General features: G+C 38.4%; 5 protein-coding genes across 5 annotated transcripts; 2 read left to right on the forward strand and 3 right to left on the reverse strand.

The window, feature by feature from the left end:
- The first annotated feature begins 140 nt into the window (after positions 1 to 140).
- On the forward strand, positions 141 to 13,183 carry LOC113502798 (RRP12-like protein). Its single transcript, XM_026884494.1, has 19 exons — positions 141 to 379; positions 617 to 869; positions 1,204 to 1,330; positions 1,538 to 1,837; positions 2,219 to 2,302; positions 2,655 to 2,807; positions 3,119 to 3,354; positions 4,061 to 4,175; positions 4,606 to 4,770; positions 5,093 to 5,743; positions 6,257 to 6,717; positions 7,029 to 7,201; positions 7,763 to 7,974; positions 8,557 to 8,813; positions 9,208 to 9,449; positions 9,812 to 9,988; positions 10,613 to 10,775; positions 11,451 to 11,591; positions 12,749 to 13,183. Exons 1-19 carry the CDS (start codon positions 244 to 246, stop codon positions 12,825 to 12,827), a joined length of 4,125 nt encoding a protein of 1,374 aa, XP_026740295.1. The 5' UTR covers positions 141 to 243; the 3' UTR covers positions 12,828 to 13,183.
- A 4,689-nt stretch (positions 13,184 to 17,872) lies between these two features.
- Positions 17,873 to 20,985, reverse strand: LOC113502766 (proline-rich protein 36-like). The gene has a single exon (XM_026884442.1). The coding sequence runs from the start codon at positions 20,488 to 20,490 to the stop codon at positions 18,352 to 18,354; it is 2,139 nt and encodes a 712-aa protein (XP_026740243.1). The 5' UTR covers positions 20,491 to 20,985; the 3' UTR covers positions 17,873 to 18,351.
- A 170-nt stretch (positions 20,986 to 21,155) lies between these two features.
- On the forward strand, positions 21,156 to 22,198 carry LOC113502769 (mitochondrial inner membrane protease subunit 2). Its single transcript, XM_026884446.1, has one exon. It carries the CDS (start codon positions 21,301 to 21,303, stop codon positions 21,814 to 21,816), a length of 516 nt encoding a protein of 171 aa, XP_026740247.1. The 5' UTR covers positions 21,156 to 21,300; the 3' UTR covers positions 21,817 to 22,198.
- Positions 22,199 to 22,417: 219 nt separating this feature from the next.
- On the reverse strand, positions 22,418 to 23,232 carry LOC113502768 (yrdC domain-containing protein, mitochondrial). The gene has a single exon (XM_026884445.1). It carries the CDS (start codon positions 23,208 to 23,210, stop codon positions 22,473 to 22,475), a length of 738 nt encoding a protein of 245 aa, XP_026740246.1. The 5' UTR covers positions 23,211 to 23,232; the 3' UTR covers positions 22,418 to 22,472.
- LOC113502770 (DNA-directed RNA polymerase III subunit RPC10) lies at positions 22,784 to 24,024 on the reverse strand. The gene is made up of 2 exons (XM_026884447.1): positions 23,657 to 24,024; positions 22,784 to 23,479 (listed from the first exon to the last, which is right to left on the reverse strand). The coding sequence occupies exons 1-2, from the start codon at positions 23,795 to 23,797 to the stop codon at positions 23,294 to 23,296; spliced, it is 327 nt and encodes a 108-aa protein (XP_026740248.1). The 5' UTR covers positions 23,798 to 24,024; the 3' UTR covers positions 22,784 to 23,293.
- Positions 24,025 to 24,068: the final 44 nt, after the last annotated feature.

The following is a 24,068-nucleotide window of genomic DNA, read 5'->3' on the forward strand; positions in this document are numbered from 1 at the left end:
AGAACACCAGAATCATGAAAAACATGATCAAAAAGTTTTAATTTTGGTTTTAGGTCCTTCATAATACCCTTGAAGCGTCTCTATAATCTGTGCATATTTTCTTAAGGTTGGCTGCCTTGTAAGTATGTCAATTTTGACAAATTTACTATTCACCTCATTTGCTGTTAACTTCATACCAAATAATTGTTCTCTCACCACGTGCGGTGTTTATACATTGAGAACTCGTGTCATGAAATAAGAAATATGGGGAAATTCAGATCAAAACTAAAAGGCAAAAGTAAGGGGAAACGATGGCAGAAGGGCCAATCCTCGAATTCCAACCCAAAGATCCAGAAGTACCGGGATATGGCAAAATCCCGATTCTTTCAAGAAAATTTAGGTATGTAGAAATTTGTAATATCATTATTTATCTGAAAATTAAATTTACCTAGGATGTTAATCGCGAAACTGATATTAAACATGTTAAAAACTCCTATTATTTCAGCATGACATTATAATGTCTAACCTATTAACAATAACAAAACAAAAAAGATTTATTTTTAAGAATCTTCATATAATATTACATTTCCTATTATTCAATAATCTTTAATGCTGTAAAAACCTCTTTAATTCCCAGGTAGCACTGGGTTAACCCAGCAGGCAGTGCTTAAACATGATGCTATGATGACATACAGCCATGCATCAAACAAAAATAAGTCTGAGGCAGAAAATGAGCTGTCGATTGCTAAGGAGTTGGAGAATATGTCTATGAAGAGCACTGATGATGTGTCAGAGAGTGAATATTCTGGATCTATGAGACCCAGCACTTATAAAACATTTCAGACATTCGCTTCCGATTGGAGTCAGTGCTCCAACCTTAGCTTTAGCAAGTAAGTGTAAATGCTACTCCAGTCAAATTATTATTCTGGCATAACCATTTAAACTCCAGCTTTGGAAAATAATTTACAAGAAAAAGAAAATTATTTAATTTAAAAAAATATAAAACCTCCAAAAAAATGTTTATAAGTTTTTGGAGATTTTCTTCCCTAATAAAATTAATTGGTATGATATTTAATAGCAATTAGCTTCCCAATTTTTTTGTGAATAGTCTGCTTACCACGTACTATAAAAAGAAATTGTAGCTTATTCAGAAGCAATTATCCTTGAGACATCTCTTGTAAGTAAGAATATTGTATTAATAGTTTATCTACTTTTTATTTTAAGGCTCTTGAATAAGTTTGACTCAAACAATGCACATCATAAGGAGATGCTTGCTGTGTTGGCTGCAGTCACTGAAGTTATAAAGGAACAGGGCGGCAAGGAATCTACTACTGAGTACTTCATAGCATTGGTCAGTACATACATTTTTTTTTTCTATCTAATTGTCTAAATTCAAAAATTAGTCATTTTTTTGTTTTAAACCCAACAAAAAAGTTGTGTCTAAATTCAAGAAAATAAATTATAAAATTGAACAACTTAATATTTTCAGAAGAATAAAATGTTGTCTGTATCACACAATCATACAAATAATAATATTATTATTTTATTATCTTTTCAGATGGAAGCCCTGAAGGCCGCTGAAGTCGAAGACAATCTAGTGGCAACACTAACACTTCTCTCCATGGGTATAAAGGCAGTACCGCAAGCAGTCTTAAGGAAACAGTTCTCTGACTCGGCAACAATATTTACTGATATTCTCATCAAAAACGAACAGAGTGAGAATGGGACACTGTTGAGGGGTGCCCTAGGGTGTCTATCAGTGTTACTGAGAGCCCAGGAGTATGCATTATGGGGTGATTCATCTACCATGAGAGTTTTTGAATCGGTCCTAGCCTTTACATTACATTCTAAGCCAAAGGTGAGAATTTGAATTATAAAGATTAGTAAGAAAAGAAAAAAAAAAACATAATATACTAAGTGCGTCGCATTTTAAATGCGCCTTCTTAAACGGTACGATTTCGACGCCGTAGATGTAGTTTATTGCTTTTGTATTGATACAAATAATATCTCATTTGAATCGAGTTTCTGTGCGTCGTGTGTCCATTTAAAGAACATCGTGTGATTATGACCAAGCTAAGTAATTTCAAAAATTGATTGAAAATGTCAATGTTAAAAAAAAAACAATTTAAAACTAAGAAATAGCTTTACTATTCGAAAGTTTTTTCTCTCAAATAAGGGTTTATTAAGCCTTAAGATTAAGGGAATAAAGGTCAAAATAATCAGCCTTCAATTGTTGTAGGTACGGAAAGCGGCTCAGCATGCTGTCACATCTGTGTTACGCGGAAGCTGTTTCATGATACCTTCTGATGATCAAAAGAATAAAGTAAGTTAACTAAAAAAATCTAATTGAATTATGAATTTTTATCCCCTGAGGATTATTTGTAAATAAATTATATTCCGTAAATTGGAATCGTCCGAGTCTTTAATCGTGAGCATCGTCGTCGTAGGGTCCAAAAATAGTCGAGCGATACAGATAAAGAGGCGTGAATACTCTGTTTAGAAACTTTGAGTAGGGCAGACAAATAACACAGTTTATAAGTTAGATCTACATATTATACGTATTTTTTTCTTCTTTTATAAAGAAAACTCCCTCATTAAGAGAATGAATACATACATTCAAGACACTTTCACAATGACACCCAAATTGTTCTTAAATATTAATTTTCTCTATTTAGGTACCGAAAGTACACCCGGGTTCGAATCGCGTGGCGGAGTACTGCTTGTCGCAGATCAAGGCCGAGGCGTTGTTAGCGGGACACCGGACAGTGTTGCACACTCTCACCATGCTCAGAGATGTGTTGCCAGTCTTCAGCAAGGATTTTATTAAGGTAAATATATAAAGCTTTAGATATCTATGAGTATATTACGTATTTTATGTACGTTGTACTTAACGTGTATAATTCATAATGTAATCTTATTATAATAGTGAGGAATAATAGAGGAAGTACCAATAGGGTTGGGACTGCATGTTAATTTTGTTAAATGTAGCAGGTATTAATAAAACGCCTTCGGAGTTGAAAATAAATTAAGCAGTACAAATGTTTGTGTGATACGCATGTACATTTGTTTGTGGTGTCCTGGGTGGGGAAATATTTTTTTGTCATTGTCTAATTACATTATGATTATAATATCTCCCCAGTCAATCTGCGAGGCCATCCTCTCGCTAATGACGCACAACAACGTGTACATCAAGACGTGTTGCCTGCACACCCTCCACGCGCTGTTCTCCAACAACAAGGACAGCAGCAACATGACGGCGTCGCTCGCTGTGCAGCTGACGCGCGCGCTGATGGCGGCCAGACCCCCCGCTAACGATACCGGACAGGTGTTGGCCTGGGCCGCCGTCTTGCAGCAGGCGTATGCCTCGCTTGCTAAGTAAGTGTTTGAAAGTTGTTGTAGAGAAATTTTAATGATTGAGGAGTGTTGCGTTATATGTAAGTTTGTAATAAAGCTCCTACTTTGCATAATACACAGTTAAACTACACAAGAGGATTGGTATTGACTCAGTTCAGCGATAAGGGACATTTAAAAAGTTGAAATTCGACATCCTTCGTCGCATTTTCAAGTCTTGTGATCTCTAATGTAACAATTTCGCTGTGTTTTTTTTTAATTTCGGGATCTTCATTAATGATGCTATTAATCGAAACTATAAACTAATGCAATGCAAAAAAATGTCTTATCTTTTGATTTTTTTTCCCTTATCTGTTATTACTTGGCCTTTCATCCGGTCTCAGATTATCGTTGATTTTTGTGACACCCTGTATATAAATATCGTGCTCAAACAAAAATAGTGTAAAGAGCGAGTTGATCTGGGAATACTGAACTGTCTGTCGGAATCTGAAACTTCAACCATCTCATTAATAAATGAGGCTCAGCTTTCCGTCCGTCTGTTCCGGTTTTACCCTTTGGATAAGAAACTTAAAATCAATGAATCAGTCCTTGAATGAATCCAAAAATGGAAAATTGGTCAGCAAGTATTAAATTTTAACTAAATTATCGATTCGCAGTGTGTTAGTATATGGCACCTAACTAATCTTTTAAACAATTTCTTAATAATATTTATCTCTTCACCACCTTATAGCTTAGACTTAAACCTGTGCCTGCCCAATCTGCCGGCGTTTGTCAACATCTGTGTCAGTGAGCTGTGGCTATCTGATGTGGCTGACATCAACTCTGCCTCTACCAATGCACTGAAGGTAAATAATTCATATTAAGTTGAATAATTGACGAGATTTTTTTCAGTAGATCTACTATAGAAGAAAACCTAGGGTGGTTAGATGAGGCCTATGCCCAGCAGTGGATCTTGATTTGCTGATTTGATTGATTGATTGATAGAAGAGAACATTTACACAACGTGATCCTAACTGTACGGGTAGCCGTGGGGTCATCTAGCCACAGCTACTGCGCGGATTCCATTCTCGTGTAGGGCAAGAAATGCCAGTCTGGGTGAATGTGTATTAAATCCCCCGCGGCACAGAATCAAATTACGTAATGTGTAGTCGTTCTAATAAGAGATACTAATGTATTTGTTTGAAACACGGTACAATATCAGAGTAGTCCAACATTCATTAAATAAATAGAGAAAGCTTTCCCATTTCTTATTCTCATGCTTTATTTCCTCACCAGGCCGTCCTGCTTGATTGTGTGAAGCTGGCCATAGAATCGGATGAGGTTTACCTGAAGCACAAGGTGCACATCGAGGCGGTGTTCAAGAGCATCGGAACCGGCCTCGACAACCCCTTCAACCAAGCCATCAGACATGTTATACTCACCATCGCTGTGTGTTTTGAGGTAAATATCAAGTCCATATCCAATTGTCCAAAAAAGATCCTAATACTAAGGCCACTGTCTGTCTATGTGTGACTAGTCGGTAATTAACATGACCCGTGGTCAGTAGACGGCTGAAATTATAATAAAATTATAGTAACAAATCATAATTGAAGTTAAGAAACGGCTGGCACGCCTTAACAAAGAAGCTGTATGAAATGATATAATATAATCTGAAGTGCGTTTTTATCCCTTGAGAAAACAGCCTTGAAAACTTTATATTCAAAGAAAAACATTACAACAAATATTAACAGCACATAATTAACCTTTGATCATTCTTCAACAGATCGGAAACGAAAAAGTAGCAAACATACTCGGTCCTCTCCTAAGAAAACTGAACGACCGCCGCGAAAGCCACAACTTTGACAACGACAAAGAAGTAGAATACGCCACAGGCTGCGCTATCAAGGCACTAGGACCAGAATTCGTCCTCAGAATCATACCCTTAAGGGACGGAGGCGAAACAATCAACTTGGAACGAAGCTGGCTACTCCCCGTCCTCAAAGACAAGATCACACACTCAAACTTAAAATACTTCGCAACAGAAATATTAGAAATGGCAACATTCTGCAGAAAAAAATCTCGAGAACTCACGCAAACAAAGGATGTTGCCCTATCACACACTTATGAACTACTCTGCAATCAATTCTGGGCTCTCCTACCTTCATTTTGCAATAATCCGAAAGATATCAAAGACAATTTCAAGTCTATTGCTAGAGTGTTAGGTAGTGTTTTAAAAGATAATCCGGAGTTCAGATTGTCTGTGATGCAGGCTCTTAGGAAGTTAATCAGCTGTTCGGCTGACAGTGAGGATGATAAGTTAGAATTGGGAAGATTCGCGAAGAACTATTTGCCTATATTATTGAATATTTATATGTCTCCGGTTAAAGGAAGTAGTGCTGAAGGACAAAGGCTAGCGGCTCTTGAAACTATACAGGTAATTAGTATTTAAGTTATTAAGTTACTGATTGCACGGATAGCCGAATGGTTTAGGTTGCTAGTCCAAATCTACTAAGCGTGACTTGTCGCCGGTTCAATCCCCGCGTAGGACAAGCATTGGTGTTATCCACGAATGCTTGTCCTGAGTCTGGGTTTCTTTGAGCATGTAACTTGAATATTTGTGAATGCGACACAAGGATTAAATTCCTTAATGCGGGTGTCGTTTTAATAAAAAAAAGGAACTAATAATTCAATACCTACAGTCCAACCCTCATAGGCAGAGATACCACCAGATAAATTATCTGGTGTAGTTTCTAACTAATGAAAATTAAAACTAATTTGATATTTCAGTCTCGTCTTAAATTTGTATTTGTACCATATTCAGTCGTCATTTACCAATCCATTTCATATCGATAAGTCACGTGACTTGTATCCGTCACGATTTTGTGCGAATCGATTCGCGTTAACGATTGTACAAATGTCTCACCTCTACATTTAATAACATTTCTAGGTATACCTAACTATAAGCGACCAAACGCTTAGAGAAGAGTTGTTCTCGAACGCTCTCCAACAGTTGGAAGGCTCGAAGGACAACCATTTCCAAAGGGAATCCATCCTAAACGTGATCAGAGCCCTAGTCCTATACCAAAGCAGTGAAACAATAGCAAAGTTATTCGAAGATTGGATATACCCGCTCAGCGAAACTGTCCTAGAAGACCCCAAGAAGAACAAAAGAGCTAAAAAGGAGAATCAAGAAGAGAACGGAGAGAAAAAGAACGAATTACGGTATAAAGAGAAGGTCAAACTACTGGAAATGGAACATAAGAAGGCTTATAGAATATTGGAGGAGATTTTTAAGAGTGAGAATGAAAGCTGTAAACAGTTTTTGAAAGATAACTATAAGAAGATTAAGAAGTTGTTGATGACGTCGTTGCATAAGGCTGCGGATAGCAGCAAGGCGGCTAGATTACGGTAACTAGTAATTCTTTAATATCAATCTGAATCCGATAACTCATAGTTTTTTAAAGGTTCAGTTAAATTTAGAATCCCTTTATATTTATATTCATGTTATGAGTTAACAACATACTGAACTTCAGCTCGGTTAGGTATTTAAACAGTTAGATATATTAATAAGAAGATTCTTGTTCGTGTCAACCTTGTCTAAAAGAGTACTATAAAAAAGTTATGTACCAAAAAATCATTCTTTTAAACTTCACAATTTGATTTAATCAAACACTTCACAACATATTATAATCTAACCCATTTAAACCTCCATTCCACAGATGTATAGAACACCTAATAAACACGACGCCATTCCTGAACGCTGAAAGCAAGCTACTGAAGAGTGCGATTGCCGAATCAGTGATATGTACAAAGGACATCAACTCGAAGTGTCGGCAATGCGCTTTCAACCTTATTTCTAGTGTTGGTAACGTGTTGAAGGCGCAAGACGGAGGTATGTTTTAATTCATATTGGTGTATTTTTGTACCGCCATCTATTGGCTGGTAATTGAAGCTTTGGTTTGGTTAGTGAACGATAGATGGCGGTAATACAAGTATTTTTTTTGTTATTAGATGACGATATCGTTTTTAGGCTGTAATATAATAAATATGGCATTTAAATTAAAACTCTATAGAAACAGAATTCGGTCAGCAACATGCACTATTGAATGCGAGAGACTTACTAATATAAAAGCAGTAAATTATGTTTTAAACACAAATTCTTTAATAACTAGAATACCTTAGCACTTTTAAAAATCCACCTCTTTTTTTTAAATCCCAAGTTCCCATCCACACTTCTTATCATAAGTACAGTGATTATATGATAAATATCATATTCTTTTGTTTCACATAGACTCTTTACGTGTAATAATAATAATTTTATAGAAATCTGATTACAGTGATCAGTGATCTATAAGTCTGCTACTTATGATACTTAAATACCAATGTTAATTAAAACAATGAATACCCATCGACCAAATACGCAATATTTATATATATTCACCTTTTTCCCCAGGTATGCAAGCCTTCGTAAACATGCTGTCATCAGGTCTATCTGCCCCTCTCCCACGTATTGTAGCGGCCACACTGCGGGCTATAGCATCAGCCCTATTCAACTACTCCGAGGACATGGGCTTGGAGACAGTGCAAGGCTTGCTAGAGACAGTCTCCGAACAGATGACGAATACCAATAGAGAGATTATAGCGGCTTGTCTTAGCTTCTTGAAGGTATGTTGTACTTGCACGTTTTAACTGCACGGATAGCCGAGTGGTTGAGGTCACCACACCAAACCCACTGTGAGCGACGTGTCGCGGGTTCGATCCCCGTGTAGGACAAGCATTTGTGTGATCCACGAATGCTTGTTCTGAGTCTGGGTGTCTTTATGCAGGTGACTTGAATGTTTGCAAAACCCCCCGCGACACAAGAATTAAGTTCCTTAAAGCGGGAGTTTTTTTTGCTTTTTAAATAAAATAGAAAATATAATGTTGTAGAGCCAACACCAACTGGTACCTCTGCAATGATGTTTTGGAAGCTAACAGACTTGATTAAACTAAAAATGTGTAGTAATTTTATTTTAAATATAGAATACTCTTCAAGTGGTTGGGCAAAGTAATGATAAGGGAAGGGCTATGTTAATAATGCCTGAAGATTTTTCTTAGTTTGAAACTAGATGGCGTTGTAGAATATTGTAATAATATGCCTGTACATCTTATTATAACATCAGCATGTAATAAAAAATATCTTCAAGCCTCATGTAATTGTTATATCTTCTACTTGTTTGACATTTCTAACATTCATTCAAATTTCAGGTATACACAAAAGTTCTGCCAACAGATGTCCTAGCGGGCAGTCTGCCTGTAATCTTCAAATCTCTATCGGGTATGGCTGAAGACTGCAAGAGGCATTCTCGAAAGGAAATAGGCTACTTCCTCACTCGCATGATAAGGAAATTCGGTGCTGATACTGTGGAGAAACTCATACCGCCCGCTGATGAGGTCATGCTGCGAAGACTTAGGAATATCAGGAAGTTTGAGAACAGGAAGAAGAAACTGAAGGAGAATAGAAGGTTTGTTTTCTTTAATCGTTGTATTTAGAATCATTGTAACGTGATTTGTATTGACATCTGTTGTGTCTGGTTGATTGGCTTCCATTGGTCAGCTACTGAATCAGTTTTTATAAGTCTTGGTATACCCATTCATATCAATAATATGAAATATTTTAATAAAAGAGTTCATAGACTTTTTTTTCGGGTGGGAAATCATCAAATTACTTTTTCCGCTTTGGGTTGAGCGGAAGGGTAGTTCAGACTTCTACTAACTTCTTCTTTTTTGCCCTTTGTGTACCGGAACCACGGTAACCTTTCGGACGATCCCGCTGCCCCGGCAGGAACATTAGTACTCCAAAAATGGGACAAAAATCAAAACAAGGTTTTTTAAAATCAATATTTTCCATTCCCACAGAGACCAATCAGACAACGACTCAGACTCGGATATGCAAATCAAAGGCACCTCAAAAACCTTGGAGGACATCCTTAAAGACTCCGACTCGGAGATGGAGTTTCTGGATGATGATGAAGAGGAAAGGCCGAGGCAGAAGGTCAAGACCAAGACTGCCAAGAAGGCTAAGACTCAAGCCTGGATTCAGGACGACCCTGATAACATTGTGGACTTGGCTGATGTGTCGGCTAGCAGAAAGATTACAGGTTTTTGAACTTTAAATAGTATATTTTTTGTACTAAGCTAGATGTGGATAGTGGATGAGTTTTGGATTTAGTTTAGTTATAAATGGGGTTAAAAAGTTTTCTGCTGAGAATTAGTTGCGTTGTTTCTTTTTCGTTACGGGAGATATAGCTAAGCGAAGTTGTTCAATGTGATTTTTAAGTAATGAGGAAAATAAACTGTCGATAATTGTACGTTGGCCATTACTTTGCCTAAGTAATGTTTTTGTTCTTTAACATATACTCAATACCAACAGTAATGTAATTAAAAATATAAGTGGTAGCGAAACACAAAGACTAGCAGACTATTTTATCAAAAAAATCTTATAAATCTGTTTTGTTTCTAGCTACGGACCCCTCCCGAAAACAGAAGGCAACAGAAATCAAAGCGCAGAAGAAGAAGGATGGCGGTTTCAAGACGGCGCCGGATGGTCGGCTGATCATCACTGATGATGTAGACGGTGACGATGATGATGATGAGCCGAGACCCAGCGGAGACATTGACACCGATACTGATGATACCGGTGAGTTAGATAAAGATAAAATAGTATAGAAAGTAATATGAATGTAGTTAGCTAATTTAAGTATGACTGTTCGACTCGCGACCCCGCCGCGTCAGCTCATGATTAAAGACTCTGGTTGAGTCCAAAACTAGACGGGCTATCGCGATAAATACGCGTGAGTAAACCTTTATAAGTAATTAAATTATGAATCCGCCTCTCAAAAGTTATGAGTTGAATACGACAGTAGATCGAAACGATAATCAATACAAAAATTTGTTAGGCAGACAGATTTTCAAAAAATATATTATAATACGAATCTTGTTTTCATTTGTCTTTTTTACGAAACTTAGGTACTGTTTACCTAACTCCTTAATGTTGTGAGAAAAAGAAAAATACGTATTCAATTATTTTTTGGTAATCTGTCTGATGGACTATACAGATTTTTATTGTTTAATTTGGTCAAATGCCCTATTATTAGTTAACAAAATTATGTGATTATTTAAAATACTGACAGTGACATTACCTAACGTCCAAGAACAAATTGAAAGCGTGTAATTGTCGCAATAATATTTACTACAAGTCAATAAAACTTTGAATTAACTCTATAATAGAAAACTAATAACTTTCTAAATCATACATAAATAGACGCTGAAGAAGAAGATACCAAACCCTCGAAGCTCCTGAAGCCGGGCGCCAAGCGTCGCTACGACGACATCCTGAGTATGAAGAGCGGGAAGTCGGGCCGCAGCAGAGCGTCCACCGTCACAGTGGGGTCCAAGTACAAGGCGGGCGGGAAGGGTATACACAGGTGAGGGGATTGTATTGCAGAGAGTCTAGCAACTCATCATCGGCCTAGCCTTTTCCCAACTATGTTGGGGTCGGCTTCCAGTCTAACTGGATTCAGCTGCAGTACCAGTGTTTTTCAAGGAGCGACTGCCTATCTGACTCGGTAACACGATTAGTTAGACTGTTTATCAGACTTTTCAAGCTTCTCACTTCTTGTAACAACTGTCAAAGATGTATGAATAACACGCCCACAATTTAACGTGCCTTCCGAAACACGGCGGAACTTGGTATGACAAAAATGATCACCCATCTACGGACTAACCGCTTCAAGCGTAGCTTAACCTGTGATCGATTCATTAATGCAGTTATAGCTTAGCCACGGGCTATTATTAAAGTTATATTATTTCAGGTGTAGAAATTTAGGATTAGAATTGAAAGTGACGCACTATATGCAAATGTTTGTGGAGTGCGTAGAAAAAATAAAAAAAGTTGTAACCGGTCTTCGGTAACCAGTCGAATAAATAGTACACGCTGTTCGGCCGAATATTGAAAAAGTAAATTCCGTCTACCGAGTGGTAGCCGAATATTCCTGACATCTCTTAACTAACATACTACTTATACTCGCAATGTAAATTAAATAGTAATCTCTAAGAGTATTAATATACAACGTGTTGTTTAAAATGTATTTTATTTATAGGCCTCTCGGCTCAGCGGCCTCCGTCGCATCAGGTGTCGGCTCTGAATACAAGTCGAAGAAGGCTCGAGGTGACATCAAGAAGCAAGGCAAACACGATCCCTACGCATATCTACCGCTATCTAGGAAGAATTTAAATAAGAGGTAACTCACCGATATTTTTAATGCTTTTTTTTAGCTTTGGCAACCGTCTTTTATCGCGGAAAAAGGGTTGTTGTAGATTATCACCTCTGGAAAACGTTATATTCAAGGTAATATTAATAAGGTTTTCTTCTATCATATGGTTGATGTCAGTTTCTAAACCACCTAAAAGCTTGACACCTTAGAACAATTCTTGTCGTTTTTCATTTACAATTTTTAGCAAGTAAACATGAACTTGATAATACATTAGTGCGTTCTGAGATTTGCACCGATTTCATTAAAATTCCAATTTTTAATTACATGAAAGTACAATTCCTTTCAAATAAAGATCACGATATTTATTCTTAGAAAAAAAAATACTCTAGAGCAACGTGTCTTGTGTTGTCTTGGCAAATAATTTAATAATTAGCTCAAAGAAAGTTTTTATAGTAGAGAAAAAGGCAAACAATTGATCAATTGATAGTTTTGTATGGTGAGACTTTTGGTCATTGTATTGTCTATGGTTGTACTTCCTTGCGCAGGCGCAGAATTGATAATCACCACGTGCCTGCCTGTTATCCATTAATGATAATTAACAGATGCTAATTTAAAAACAAGTCACTCGCATTAATGAAAGAGAAAGCAAGCTTTTAATTACTCTATTAGAACATAATACAAATAAAACAAACATTATGAACCTCGTGGTCTTTTAAAAAAAATATTGTGCGTAGTATTGTTCTCGTAGCCGCCGCTAGAGAGATATATCTATCTGTTTAAACGGACTAATCTCCGCAATGGCTGAGCCGATAGTAATAGAACTTCTTTTGGCATTTAGCCGAGTTTTTTTATATTCCTCAGAATATTTTACATTATTTAAATATGTAGGGCTTTTTTTCAAGTGTAAAAAAACTAAAACTATAGCAGGGGGCAGCTTGCCCATGAATAATAAAACTCATCTCTATGTAAAAACAATGTTCATCCGTCTGACTTTACAATCTCGAAAAATACTACAACGATTTTGGTTAACCTTGAAAAGAAAGTTCTGGCAAATATCCAAATGAACTTATGAGTCAACGACATCATTTCGTTGTGTTGTTTTTAGGGAATTGTTATAAATCTTGACTACCTATATATAAATCCTTCTTTAATATTTAACTTAATTATTTTATGTTTTTTTTTAGGAAAAAGGCAGTAACCTCGAAACAATTCAAAGGCATCGTCAAATCGAAAACTAAAGGAGGCAGAATTAAGAAGAAATAATATCTAGCTTTAGTTCGATATTAATAAATTAGTTTTTATATAATAATTAATCCTTCAGTTTGTTTGTCAAAGTGACGAAATGTTTATAAATACATAGTTAAAATGGAAGATTTCTTTACTTTGTTCGAATACTTACTATTTAATCCATGATTATACGCTTTTGATTTAAACACGATATATATAGTCATAGTCTCTTTTGGCGCCAATCAGAAACCCTACCACCAAAACAAGCTTGACAGCGTCGGTGTAGCACACACAACTGCAACAATACTACTTTGACGTGAAGATAGGCCTCCAGGCCCTAGATTTGTGAAGTTTGAAACTTAAAGTACATTTTAATAAATCAATATAAAATACTTTGTTGTTTAATTTAAACCCTCTAAGAATACTTAAATTTGACATTTAACCTAGCCTTTTTCCAACTATGCTGGTGTCGGCTTTCAGTCTAACCGGCTGCAGCTAAGTACCTGTGTTTTACAAGCAACGAACGCCTATCTGACGCCAGTTACATACGCACCATGATACCCCTTAGTCAGACTCTGCTTGACTACCTGTAACGTCTGCTAAACAGCCAGGACCCACAATTTAAACCCCCATTCGAAACATGAAGGAACTCTTACCAGCATACATGCTCACTCATCTACGGACCGCCCGTATCAAGCGTAGAATAGGGATGATGACTGGGTATAAAAAGAAAAAATCTAATTAGTCCCTCGGTTAGATAATTGAGTTATAAATAAAGAATTAGACACGTATTTTTTCCTTTTTGAGAAAAACTAGAATTGACAAAGAAGCTTGCTTTAAAGTTTAGGAGAGGGGGCTTGTGACGTAACGATATGGTAAAATTTATACTCAATCGTGACGTCACGCGTAAGTGTCATTCACTGTAATTTGGTCAATTTATGTTTGCGGGACAAATAAAAAATACGTATCCATTGTTATACAAAAATCTACAAGAAAGACACCGCAAAAAAAAATTGTTATCATCCCTATTACCTGTGATCGAACAATCAGGTTAGACATTTACAATTTCTTAAATATGCATTACCCTATGTTAGCTTCTTACATGTATTGAAGTGATATTCATACCGATATATCTGAGCATTCTGAACGAAAAGCTCAATCAGCGTTTCCGATTCTGGAAAAGCACATTAAATGCTTTGAAGGGGTTTTCGTATAAAATATCTGTTTCCACAAACTACACATGTTTACTTTTCATTCAATAGTAAATAGCTATCTATGAATTTTAATGAACTACAAATATTTATGAGCTTCCCCGTTTTGCTGCAGGGTATAGGGGGCGGGTTACGGGGAGGTGTTTATATACCCTTCTGCTCAAGATTCCCCCCAAAATAAATACTTAATAGGCAGAGTTACCCCATTTTATACCTGCCCACATACACACTTTTCGTATTTTTTAAGAGATCTCTTAAACTGCCTGATATGTGTCAGAAGCTACGGTCAGCAATAAAAGGAGACAAATCTATCTGATTTATGAACTCCAATAATATTATTATATGTGTAGAAGTGTGATAGCGTTATACAAGGCGAATGATCGTATTTCTATCACACTAACATAATATTACTTTCAGATGTCGGTAGGCCAAGTTTTAAAGTCAATTTTTCAGCCAACTAAGTTACTGTATTTGATTGTATTCAAGAACTTTGAATATATCGTATAAACCGTCTGTTGTCACTGAATATCCTACCTTTCTATCAGTTATACATGACCGCTAGTATTTCGAGATCACTTTGCATTGTTTATGCGGTCGCGATAGAACGAATCTCAATATATCGTGATATTTCAGTTAGTAACTTTATTTAGACTTAGTTTATGGGTCAACCGCCAATCGCATATTTTAGGATGTGTTTATAATAGATTCACGTGTTGTCCTACTTTTTTATGGATGTCAGTTTTCGTGTCTTTTCCGACGTAGAAAAGTCAAAGGGTTTCGGTTTTATGCTAAGAGTACTTCTTACAATACTTCTTAAGTACCTCTGTCAATCTAAGTACTGCGCGAGGCAAGCTATGGAAGCTTGAGTAATAGCAATAGCATTGCATTGTTAACAAAGTTTCAAAGCACTGTGGGAAAAGAACGGATTCTCTTTCTATTAATGCTCGGTGAGAATTGGGGGGGTCGATTACGCCTTTTAAGTTTTACTTCAACATTCCACTAGGTAGGTACTACCATTTTAAGATCATCAGGCTTAAGAAATCGTAGTGGTGGTCCAAGATGTCATGTTCTTGTCTGGCCCAGATATGAAAAGTTAAATCGATCATCTTTTTGAAGACTGCAATGAAAAGATAAACCTTTCCTTTCAACTTTCTGAGCTTTGTGGGGAACGAGCAAATGGAGAATAAGCTGAATCTGTAAAAGAAAGAAGGCAGTCTACAAAAATGATGTTTTTAATCACTGCTCCCGAAGACCGGCGACAAAGCGGACGCGGTTTCCTGATTACTCCGGTCAGATAAGAAACCGATTTTCCATTCGCAGTAAATTATGAACAGGTTACAATTACATTACATAATGGATATTTTCATTCAATTGCCTCGTAATTTACACACAGAACAAGCCGGTGAATGACTGAACGCTCTTTATATCAATTTGATTTGTGATGCTGTATGATAAATGTAATGGACGTCTAGTGGAGTTGGGGAACCAGAGCCAAGAACGATTCAATTGTATACAGAGCCTATATGTACCCAATAACTCAATAGATATAAGCTGCATGTTGAATACAACTATTCGATGGCATATTTTCCGAAGTTAAATACTCATAAGTTCCGTAGTTTGTAGAATGTCCTTAGGTAGTATGTTGAGCTCTGATTCCCAAAGGACTTCTAAAAGGATCGGAAGCTAAGGAGGATAACTATGACGATAAGTTCCATAACACAATTTCATCGCAATGTCCGTGTAGCATCTGCACTAATTCGACTTAGGAAAACTATTCGAGTTTTCGTTTTTTTAACTTTCACTTCATAGTTCATATGAGAGTTTTAGCTTACTAACCTATCCACTAAAGCAATGAGGAGCTCGTGGTTAAGCTATAACTGTACAAGTTGATCGGTCACAGGTTAAACTTTACTTGACTCGGTCGGTCCGTGGATGGGTGACCATTTAAGTCACAACGAGTTCCTCCGTGTATCGGACGGCACGTTAAATTATGGGTGGCTGTTGTTCTGAATACATCATTAACAATCGTTACGGGCAGTTAGACGCTTGAAAGTTTGACAACGAGTCTTAGTCAGGGGTATCGTGAGGCCCAGGTAGCAGGTAGCTTGGTTGGGGAGGTGAGATAAGTAGTCGCTCCTTGTGAAACACTGGTACTTCGCTGCATCCGGTTAGATCGGAAGCCTTTAGCCAACATAGTTGGGTAAAGGCTAGGGAGATGATGATGATGACCTATCGACTAAAGCTTCCTCATAAAATTTCAGCCTTAACTTAGAGCGACTAATCGGCTGTGTAGGCAGATAAGCAACAAGTGTCTATATTATATTCCTACTATTTCTAGTTATGCGGCCATAAAGCCACCTATATAGCTTGTGTTGCGGTTTCGTGCCCAGCATAGGGAAAATTTTAAATATCGGAGCTCAGGTTTTATTCAAGAGCTAATGGCGCTAAAAAGTGTTTATCACAAGGAGTACTTATTTAAGCACTTACACTTAGATACATACCTATAAAATAAATTGTAGATAAATTAATTAAAATATCAATACCATCTAGTTTTTGACACAACATTTTAAGTAGATCTACGGTTCGTAGCAAGCGCCAGAACTGTTACGAAGTTTAGATTTTTCCTGCAAGTTAGTCTTACCTAAGCGGTTTGAAACTAAAGTGGATATCAAACTTTGAACTAAGAGCGAACTTTGGAACAAGTCGAAGTTCCCAGTAATTACTGGAAGGAGGTTAGTATAGCATTTTCTCCAAGCCAGTTAAAGACACATTCGTTAATCTTTCGTAAGTAGAATTTTGCAACATTAAGGTATTATAGTGTGCACGTAACTGATAGTCACCTCTTGAGGTATGTCAATGGCGAGACGGGGAAGAGGATACACAATCTAGTTTAAATGGTCAAAAGAAGGGACGGAGGGTTTTATAACAAAACAGTGATTATCGGTAGGCGACAGGATTCAAATTGGTTTCCGACGCTAAAGGAGCAATAATTTAAACAATTTAGGCAATTGTTTCTAAACGAAAAGAGAATCATGTTCCCTTAATTAAAAAACAATTAATTAAAAATTATAGACTTGAATAAGTTTGAAAGCTACATCTTGATCGCTTTGGGCCAAAAACCTCCGTTACAGATTTCTATCGGTCAGTGTTAGCTGTAAACGAAATAATTAGATGGAAAACCCCATGTTCTGTCCATTACGGTAGAAGAAATTATATTGCCATTAATGTCCATTTGTTCTTTGGGCTTTACAAGTGTGATCAGAATTAAATTAATGAAAACATAAAATATGACTGAAAAATAAATCTGATCAGCATAGTATCTCGGTAGTTTTAAACGCGAAAGATTATAAGAACAGGTATTCAAACATTAAGATTGTTTAAAAAGAAAAGGTTCATATTGGCGTTAAAACATATCACTCATACTACCACACATCATTTGTTTGGTTTAAAAATAACGTATCGAACGGATGCAACGTAAGTGACTTTGATTTGATTGCTACCAGCGCATACGTCCATTATAATATAGCATCGTTACCGTCAAGGTGGCGGCCGCCCCTCCTTACAAACATGGACATGCGAATGCCAATAAACTCGTGCTAAAATGTTTACTTCAAACAATTATGTACGACTTACTGTTTGTTTATCCGAAGACCTTCGTATGTCCTCACTTAATTCGTGGGAATTTAATACGTATTTATTCTTTGCAGATTAGATATGTAGTCATTAAACATTTTAACATGAACATAAGGCAAGTGCATATGACGTTCTCAACTTTTTGGAAGTAACGGGAAACCAGTTCCCGCGGTCAGTTTGTTCATACAGTTAATACATGAGTTTTTTAGGAGCGATCTGGACAATTAAAACAAGTTATTTTAGTTATTGAGGTATTTGCCTTTATTTTCCAAAGGAGGCGATTTACTATTACGGATATACTTATTTTAATAGTATTTATATTTTTACATGGAAATTTTCATCACATTAAACCATTATTAATCCTAGGCCATTTATCAGTATTCAATTCAGTATCAACAATGAGTAATAATGTCATTTCGAAAAAATACAACCATTCTGTAATAATCTATTTTTAATTCTTCATTGACACATACCGACTCTCGTATCGGAGAAGGATTTAAAAAAATCTTATAAAATAATATACAAAATAATACAAACATTAGTTCGCTTGTCGACGAAAAAAAATGAGATTTAACATTATCATAACATTAAATTCCGCTCAGGAAAAATTCGTGATTATTTTACATTTTACATACGTGAATCCGATTCGATTCATTACAGAAAAATAAATATACAATTATTATGTGACTACACAACCGGTGATTGCTTATTGGTGCTCAGCACTTCTCGTCGGCCAGCAGCGGGTCGATGGCGAAGCCGAGATCCAGGCTGGGCGCGGGCGCGCGCTTGCCGGCCGCGTGCTTGAGCGGGCGCCGCCGCTCCACGTGCCCGTTGAGCGCGTGTCGCACCTCGCCGCCGAACAGCTCGCTCAGCGTCTGCTGCACCTCCTTGCCACCCGACCCGCCCCCGCCCAGGCCCCCACTACACGTCACTATCAGTTTACGCACTTCGGGCTTATTCGTTTTACTAGCGTTCATATGTACAGTTTTTGATAATGACAGGGCATTAGGATTATAATAGTAATTGTTCGCGCTGCCCGAGGACTTGCACTGAGACCGCGACAATGAGGACTTAATATTACTTCGGACCGTCGCGAATTTTTTACCTAAAGTGATCGCACCACCTGCGTGCGATGCGTTGAATGTGCACAGCGCCAGCGGGCGCGGGCACGACGAGTACCAGCACACGTCTGCCGGCACCAGCGGCGGCGGGCTCTCGTCCGGCTTGTCGTCCAGCCGGACGCACGGCGGCTCCGCCGGGGATGCTATGCTCATGACCGGGACGTCCGGCGGGATCTCCGCGTCGTCCGGCATGAGAAACGCCTCAGCCGCCAGCGGCTGACTGAGCAGGGATGTGATACTCGACGTATCCGGCAGCACTGAATTAGGATCCTCCACATTGAGCAGGCTGGCATAAATGTCGTTGACCTGTTGCTCGGCGGACAGGCCGTTAAAAGTGCTCAGGTCTATCGACGAATTGACTAGGAGCGGTGGGAGGTTGACGGGCTGCGCGGGAGGCGCGGGTGGGACGGCAGGCAGGGGCGCGGCCAGCGGCGCCAGCAGAGGCGGCGCGGGCGCGGGCGCGGGCGGGGGCGCGGCCGCCGCAGCCGCCGCCGCCGCCGCGCCCGCGTCCCGCGACGCGCGGTGCTCCGCCAGCAGCGTGTCGAAGGGCTTGGAGCGCCCCTCCACTGTCCTCCGTAACGACAGCGCATGGGCCTTACACGTGAGTGACCTCGTGCAGGGTTTGGGGTTCTCTGCGGTCACTACACCACAGTGCTTATTCGGATCGTATTCTCGTAAATTAAACTTAGTTTTACTTGTTTTCGATCTAGACGTTGACTTCGTTGATGGCGTGGTCGGAGTTGGTGTCGGCTTTAAAGCTGGAGTGGCGAGCACCGGCGGCTCCATCACCGCCGACATCATCGGTGACGTGCTCGGCGCGAACTGAAGACTTGACAGATCTGAATCAGATATCGCGTATGCTGATAACGAGGACGTGTGCATCGGGGCATATAAATCTGGTGTAGGAACACTATCAGTTGCTTGTGGAAAATTAATCTCTCCCATATTTCCTATATCTCTGATAATATTTTTCCAGTCTGCAGCATTTGTGATGTCATCAGCACTCTGTATCCCTTCTGAATTCATAATGGCAAAAATATCATCGGTTAAATTTTCACCGAGGGGAAGATCCTCTGTGTCCTGTATACTGACGACTGGTAACTCTCCACACTCCATGCTGACTTTGACTTCCCCCGTCACAGCAGCAGAAGTGCTAGCCTCATCCATGTACTGCAGGTCAGGCTGTGGTGGTAACACTATCCTTGATAATGGAGGTGTAGCGGTGTGCACAGGGGAGGTCTCCATTTTCACTGGGAGTATATCTACAGGGATAGGGGGTGGAGGTGGTTCCTTTTTATGTCGGCTACGGCTTTTGTGTGTGGAGACAGGCGGCGGCGGTGGGGGCAAAGGCTCGGTCCCTGTATGGGACTCCAGCCAGTGTCTGTAAGCCGCACTACACTTCACTATCACACCGCACATATGACACACTGCTGCATTTAAGTTGTCCATCTGAGGGAACAGTCCGTGCAGGCTCATGCTCTCGTACTTGAGGCGGTTGAGGCCGGCGCGACGGTAGCGCGCCTGCCTGTCCGCCTGCTTGTAGGGGTGGCTGTCGTGCACGCGCCGCACGGACGCGCCGCCCTTCGCGTCCACCGCCGCCGGCGACGTGAACGTGGCGTCATCGTCAGGCCGCGGCGACAGGTGCCCTATTTCACTGACCCACAGATCCCAGGGCTTTTCATTGCACTTAACCGGGCTCACGATTTTTGCCGCGAACGGGTAATCGCCGGACATATTTCTGCATTCAACAATTATCAGGTCTTGAAACTCGTGCGCCCGCCTCACGGGAGTCCAGCCATACCGTAACCAGCCTCACTCCACTGTTAGGTTATTACCCCATATCTGCTTGGAGATCGCTGCTGTCGCGAGCGCATCCAGGGTCACATCGTAGCTCGATTGTTTACTTCATTATATACACATATCAAACTAAAACGTGTTGTGATTGTCTTAGCTTTTATATTTACAGGGACAGATGATCTATCTCACTGACAGCTGATTATGCAGATTGTAAGTTTTTCTCGACCACGGAACACTTCCATCTATCAAGGATTGCTTTTAGATCACTTTTTGGGTCCCGATTGTTAGAAACATGTGTTTATCTAACTTAATTCAATTGATATTATAGTCGCTACACACAAATAAAATGTCCAAAATTTCTGTTTGGTTGGTTGTAATTTACTATAGAAAGCATCAACACTTTTTTGAGTATTTGTAAAGACCGAAAGTGCACTCTATGGTCATTCACAAGTGAATGAGCGTGACGTGACAGAGATGATATTCTCGATAACCACGTTAGCAGAAAAGAAAAAAAGCTCAACCGACACACAGATAAAAAATCCAAATATTACTTTGACATTTAAATTTGACACTATCCAGAATATCTGCTGTCACCGTTACAAATGTCACAAAATTCATATAACTTACCTACCTCATAACATTAAATTACTATTTTACAATGTTACTTTATGAAAAATAGTTCAAACCGATGTTCTGAACGACTATGTCGGACACATCTCTGCTCAAAAATCACTTACTGATATATTCATGTGGTTCAGAAGTATATGCCGGTCCGTCCTTTTAGGTGTACCTATCGGTATAACCTTTCTTGACACAGTAGGCTATGTGGCGAGAGTGGAGGGCATATCCATGCAACCGGTACTCAACCCTGATTCTAAAGACACGGACTATGTATTTCTTTCAAGATGGGCAGTCAGAGACTATGATCTGCGAAGAGGTGACGTGATATCTTTGGTGTCGCCGAAAGATCCTCACCAGAAGATAATCAAACGCATTGTTGGGCTGCAGGGTGATGTAGTTTATACTTTAGGCTACAAATCGCAGTATGTGAAGGTTCCGGAAGGCCACTGTTGGGTGGAGGGTGACCACACTGGCCATACCTTAGACAGCAATACTTTTGGACCGGTTTCGCTCGGCTTAGTCAACGCGAAAGCAGCTTATATAGTCTGGCCACCAAATCGATGGCAAAAACTAGAAGGAAAGCTGCCAGAAAATAGAAAACCAATTGGTCCAGCTATAGGTGGTAATTTATTAGAAAAATAGTAATATTTAGAAAGCATTGATTTATAATAAGTGATAGGATAGACAAGTGAATTTAATTTGAAAATATCTTAACACGTCTCAATGAAATTTAGTGATGTAGTTTTCATTTTAATTTATTGCCTGTAAATATTACATAAGACCGCAATCATTGTTTCTTGACAACATCATAGGTCTCAGTTATAAATAGGCTCTTCTCATATACGATATTATGTACTTAATCTTATTGCTGCCAATTCAATATCAATGCACAAAAAAATGTTAACTTCATCATAGAACTATATAAAGTGCTGTGTTGATGATGATTGTCTATCAAAATTTTAATTTATAAGATTGAAATGCTTGTATGAATATTAATTCTTGAGTAAACATTAGTTAAATTGAACTACTGTTTTATTTTACAAATAAATATTTAAATTATATTTAATAATATAATTACACTCCTAATTATTTTGTATAATGTTATGTGAGATTAAATAATATTAGTTATTTACACATTTTTTTCTAGTTCTTTTAATTTGCGCAATACCAAATAAGCTGAATGCTGAAAATTAGTTCCAGGGTCTTCCTTTTTAGTAAGGGACATAATGAATTAATAAACCAGTTTACATAAATATATTTAATGAAAAACATAATTCTATCACAGGGTAAACTAAAACTTAAACATTCTTTATGCCATAACTCTCTACAATCTTAACAACTCTGTCATAAGAAATACCTTTTCTAATCACATCATAATAGCCTGATTGGGACAAATCTATAACTGTAGATCCCATTCGGTTCTGGTCTAGCCCTTGACTTAACAATCCTCCATCAAAAACTGCCCCCAAATGTACAAAAAGATGTTCAAACTCCTTAATTGACAATGTCGAAGGCTCATTGCTGAAGTTTGCACTTGTCAAAGCCATGGGCTTGTCAAATATTCTCGTAACTCTATTCACAAAACTGTGGTTTGGTATTCTGATTCCTATTTTAGTGGTAGTTGGGTTGAGAAATGGATTGTCAAGGTACTTTGTTCTCTCTAGGACAACAGTTACTGGTCCTGGAAGAAGGCTGTGCAGTAGACTGTCTGGCAAATGACCGGCTTCACCCCATTTCCTTACATCCGATATATATGAGACACAAATTGCCACTGGCTTTGCAGAATCTCTTCCTTTGATAGCATATAACTTTTTAATAGCATCTGGACAGTTAGCACTGCAAGCAAGGCCGTATATGGTGTCTGTGGGAACTGCTATAACATGTTCTTTACTCAGGAAATCAGCAGCTTTTGAGCAAGCTGACTCTTCAGAGCTTTGTATAACTGGAGCCATTTTTTCAATTTTCATTTTTGGTGTTGCACCTTTATGTCTAACTAAAAAGCTATAAATTAAATTAAGCTTTTGGAAGATTCTCATAATCAAAAACACTATTTTAAAATTAAATACTGTACTAAGTATTTATCACACTTAATTAAGAAGTCTTTCAGAAATGGTAATTATTAGTCTCTCCAGTTGTGAGCACACTTATGGTTGCAGCAGCGATAAAATGTGGTCATAGGCTCATCAGCTGAGCGGGTTTGCAGTTGCATAAAGAATGCTCTACCATGCCCACACTTAGGGCACACAGCATCTGTCGAGTCAACGTTTTCCCAGGCGGCAGCTCCGCCCATAATATAGTCCAACTCCTGCAACACACAATATAATAATTAAACATCGAAAGAAATATTTGACTAGTTCTTACACTGAACTAAAGGTAGATTCTATCAGAAAGGTTTTTTTATGTGCTTATAAGCTGGTAACTATTCTACGAGCCTTTAAATCAGTGATTCAGAATCTAGATGATGCAATATTGGGATAGTTACCTTTAGTTTAGGGAACGTGCGAGAAGACACCTTCCTTCTAATATTATATATGTAAGGGCAAGTGTTACAGGCGTACCGCAGGCCAGATTCCGGCCCTTCCTCCACCATAAGAACATTGGCACACGTCGGGCAAAATAACATATTGAATTTACTTTATAAATTCTTCAAAGATACTCGTTTACGCATAATAGGTTGAATATAATAGAATAACTTAAAACTGAACAAAATTAAATAAAAAATAATGTACCCCGTACGGCGAACATATTGAAACTAATAATATTAAAAATTTTCGTATTTTCCGTCTGCCAAGGGTGCCAAGTACAAGAAAATTCAAAACAATATGATCTGGTCACACGAGGTTATGTTTTGTCTCTGTCTTTGTCATTCTCATTCACTATCTTTGCCTTTTCCA

The sequence above is a fragment of the Trichoplusia ni genome, chromosome 18 (assembly GCF_003590095.1).
Source record: "Trichoplusia ni isolate ovarian cell line Hi5 chromosome 18, tn1, whole genome shotgun sequence".
Lineage (NCBI taxonomy): Eukaryota > Metazoa > Arthropoda > Insecta > Lepidoptera > Noctuidae > Trichoplusia > Trichoplusia ni.

Excerpts from the sequence above, each read along its gene's own strand:
- LOC113502769 (XM_026884446.1), top strand. The coding sequence starts at position 21,301 with ATGTGGTTCAGAAGTATATGCCGGTCCGTCCTTTTAGGTGTACCTATC.
- LOC113502770 (XM_026884447.1), bottom strand. The coding sequence starts at position 23,797 with ATGTTATTTTGCCCGACGTGTGCCAATGTTCTTATGGTGGAGGAAGGG. Across the intron at positions 23,480-23,656 it reads GCACGTTCCCTAAACTAAAG|GAGTTGGACTATATTATGGG; the intron begins GTAACTATCCCA and ends TGTGTGTTGCAG.
- LOC113502798 (XM_026884494.1), top strand. The coding sequence starts at position 244 with ATGGGGAAATTCAGATCAAAACTAAAAGGCAAAAGTAAGGGGAAACGA. Across the intron at positions 4,176-4,605 it reads CCTCTACCAATGCACTGAAG|GCCGTCCTGCTTGATTGTGT; the intron begins GTAAATAATTCA and ends TTTCCTCACCAG. Across the intron at positions 7,202-7,762 it reads GTTGAAGGCGCAAGACGGAG|GTATGCAAGCCTTCGTAAAC; the intron begins GTATGTTTTAAT and ends CTTTTTCCCCAG.
- LOC113502768 (XM_026884445.1), bottom strand. The coding sequence starts at position 23,210 with ATGAGAATCTTCCAAAAGCTTAATTTAATTTATAGCTTTTTAGTTAGA.
- LOC113502766 (XM_026884442.1), bottom strand. The coding sequence starts at position 20,490 with ATGTCCGGCGATTACCCGTTCGCGGCAAAAATCGTGAGCCCGGTTAAG.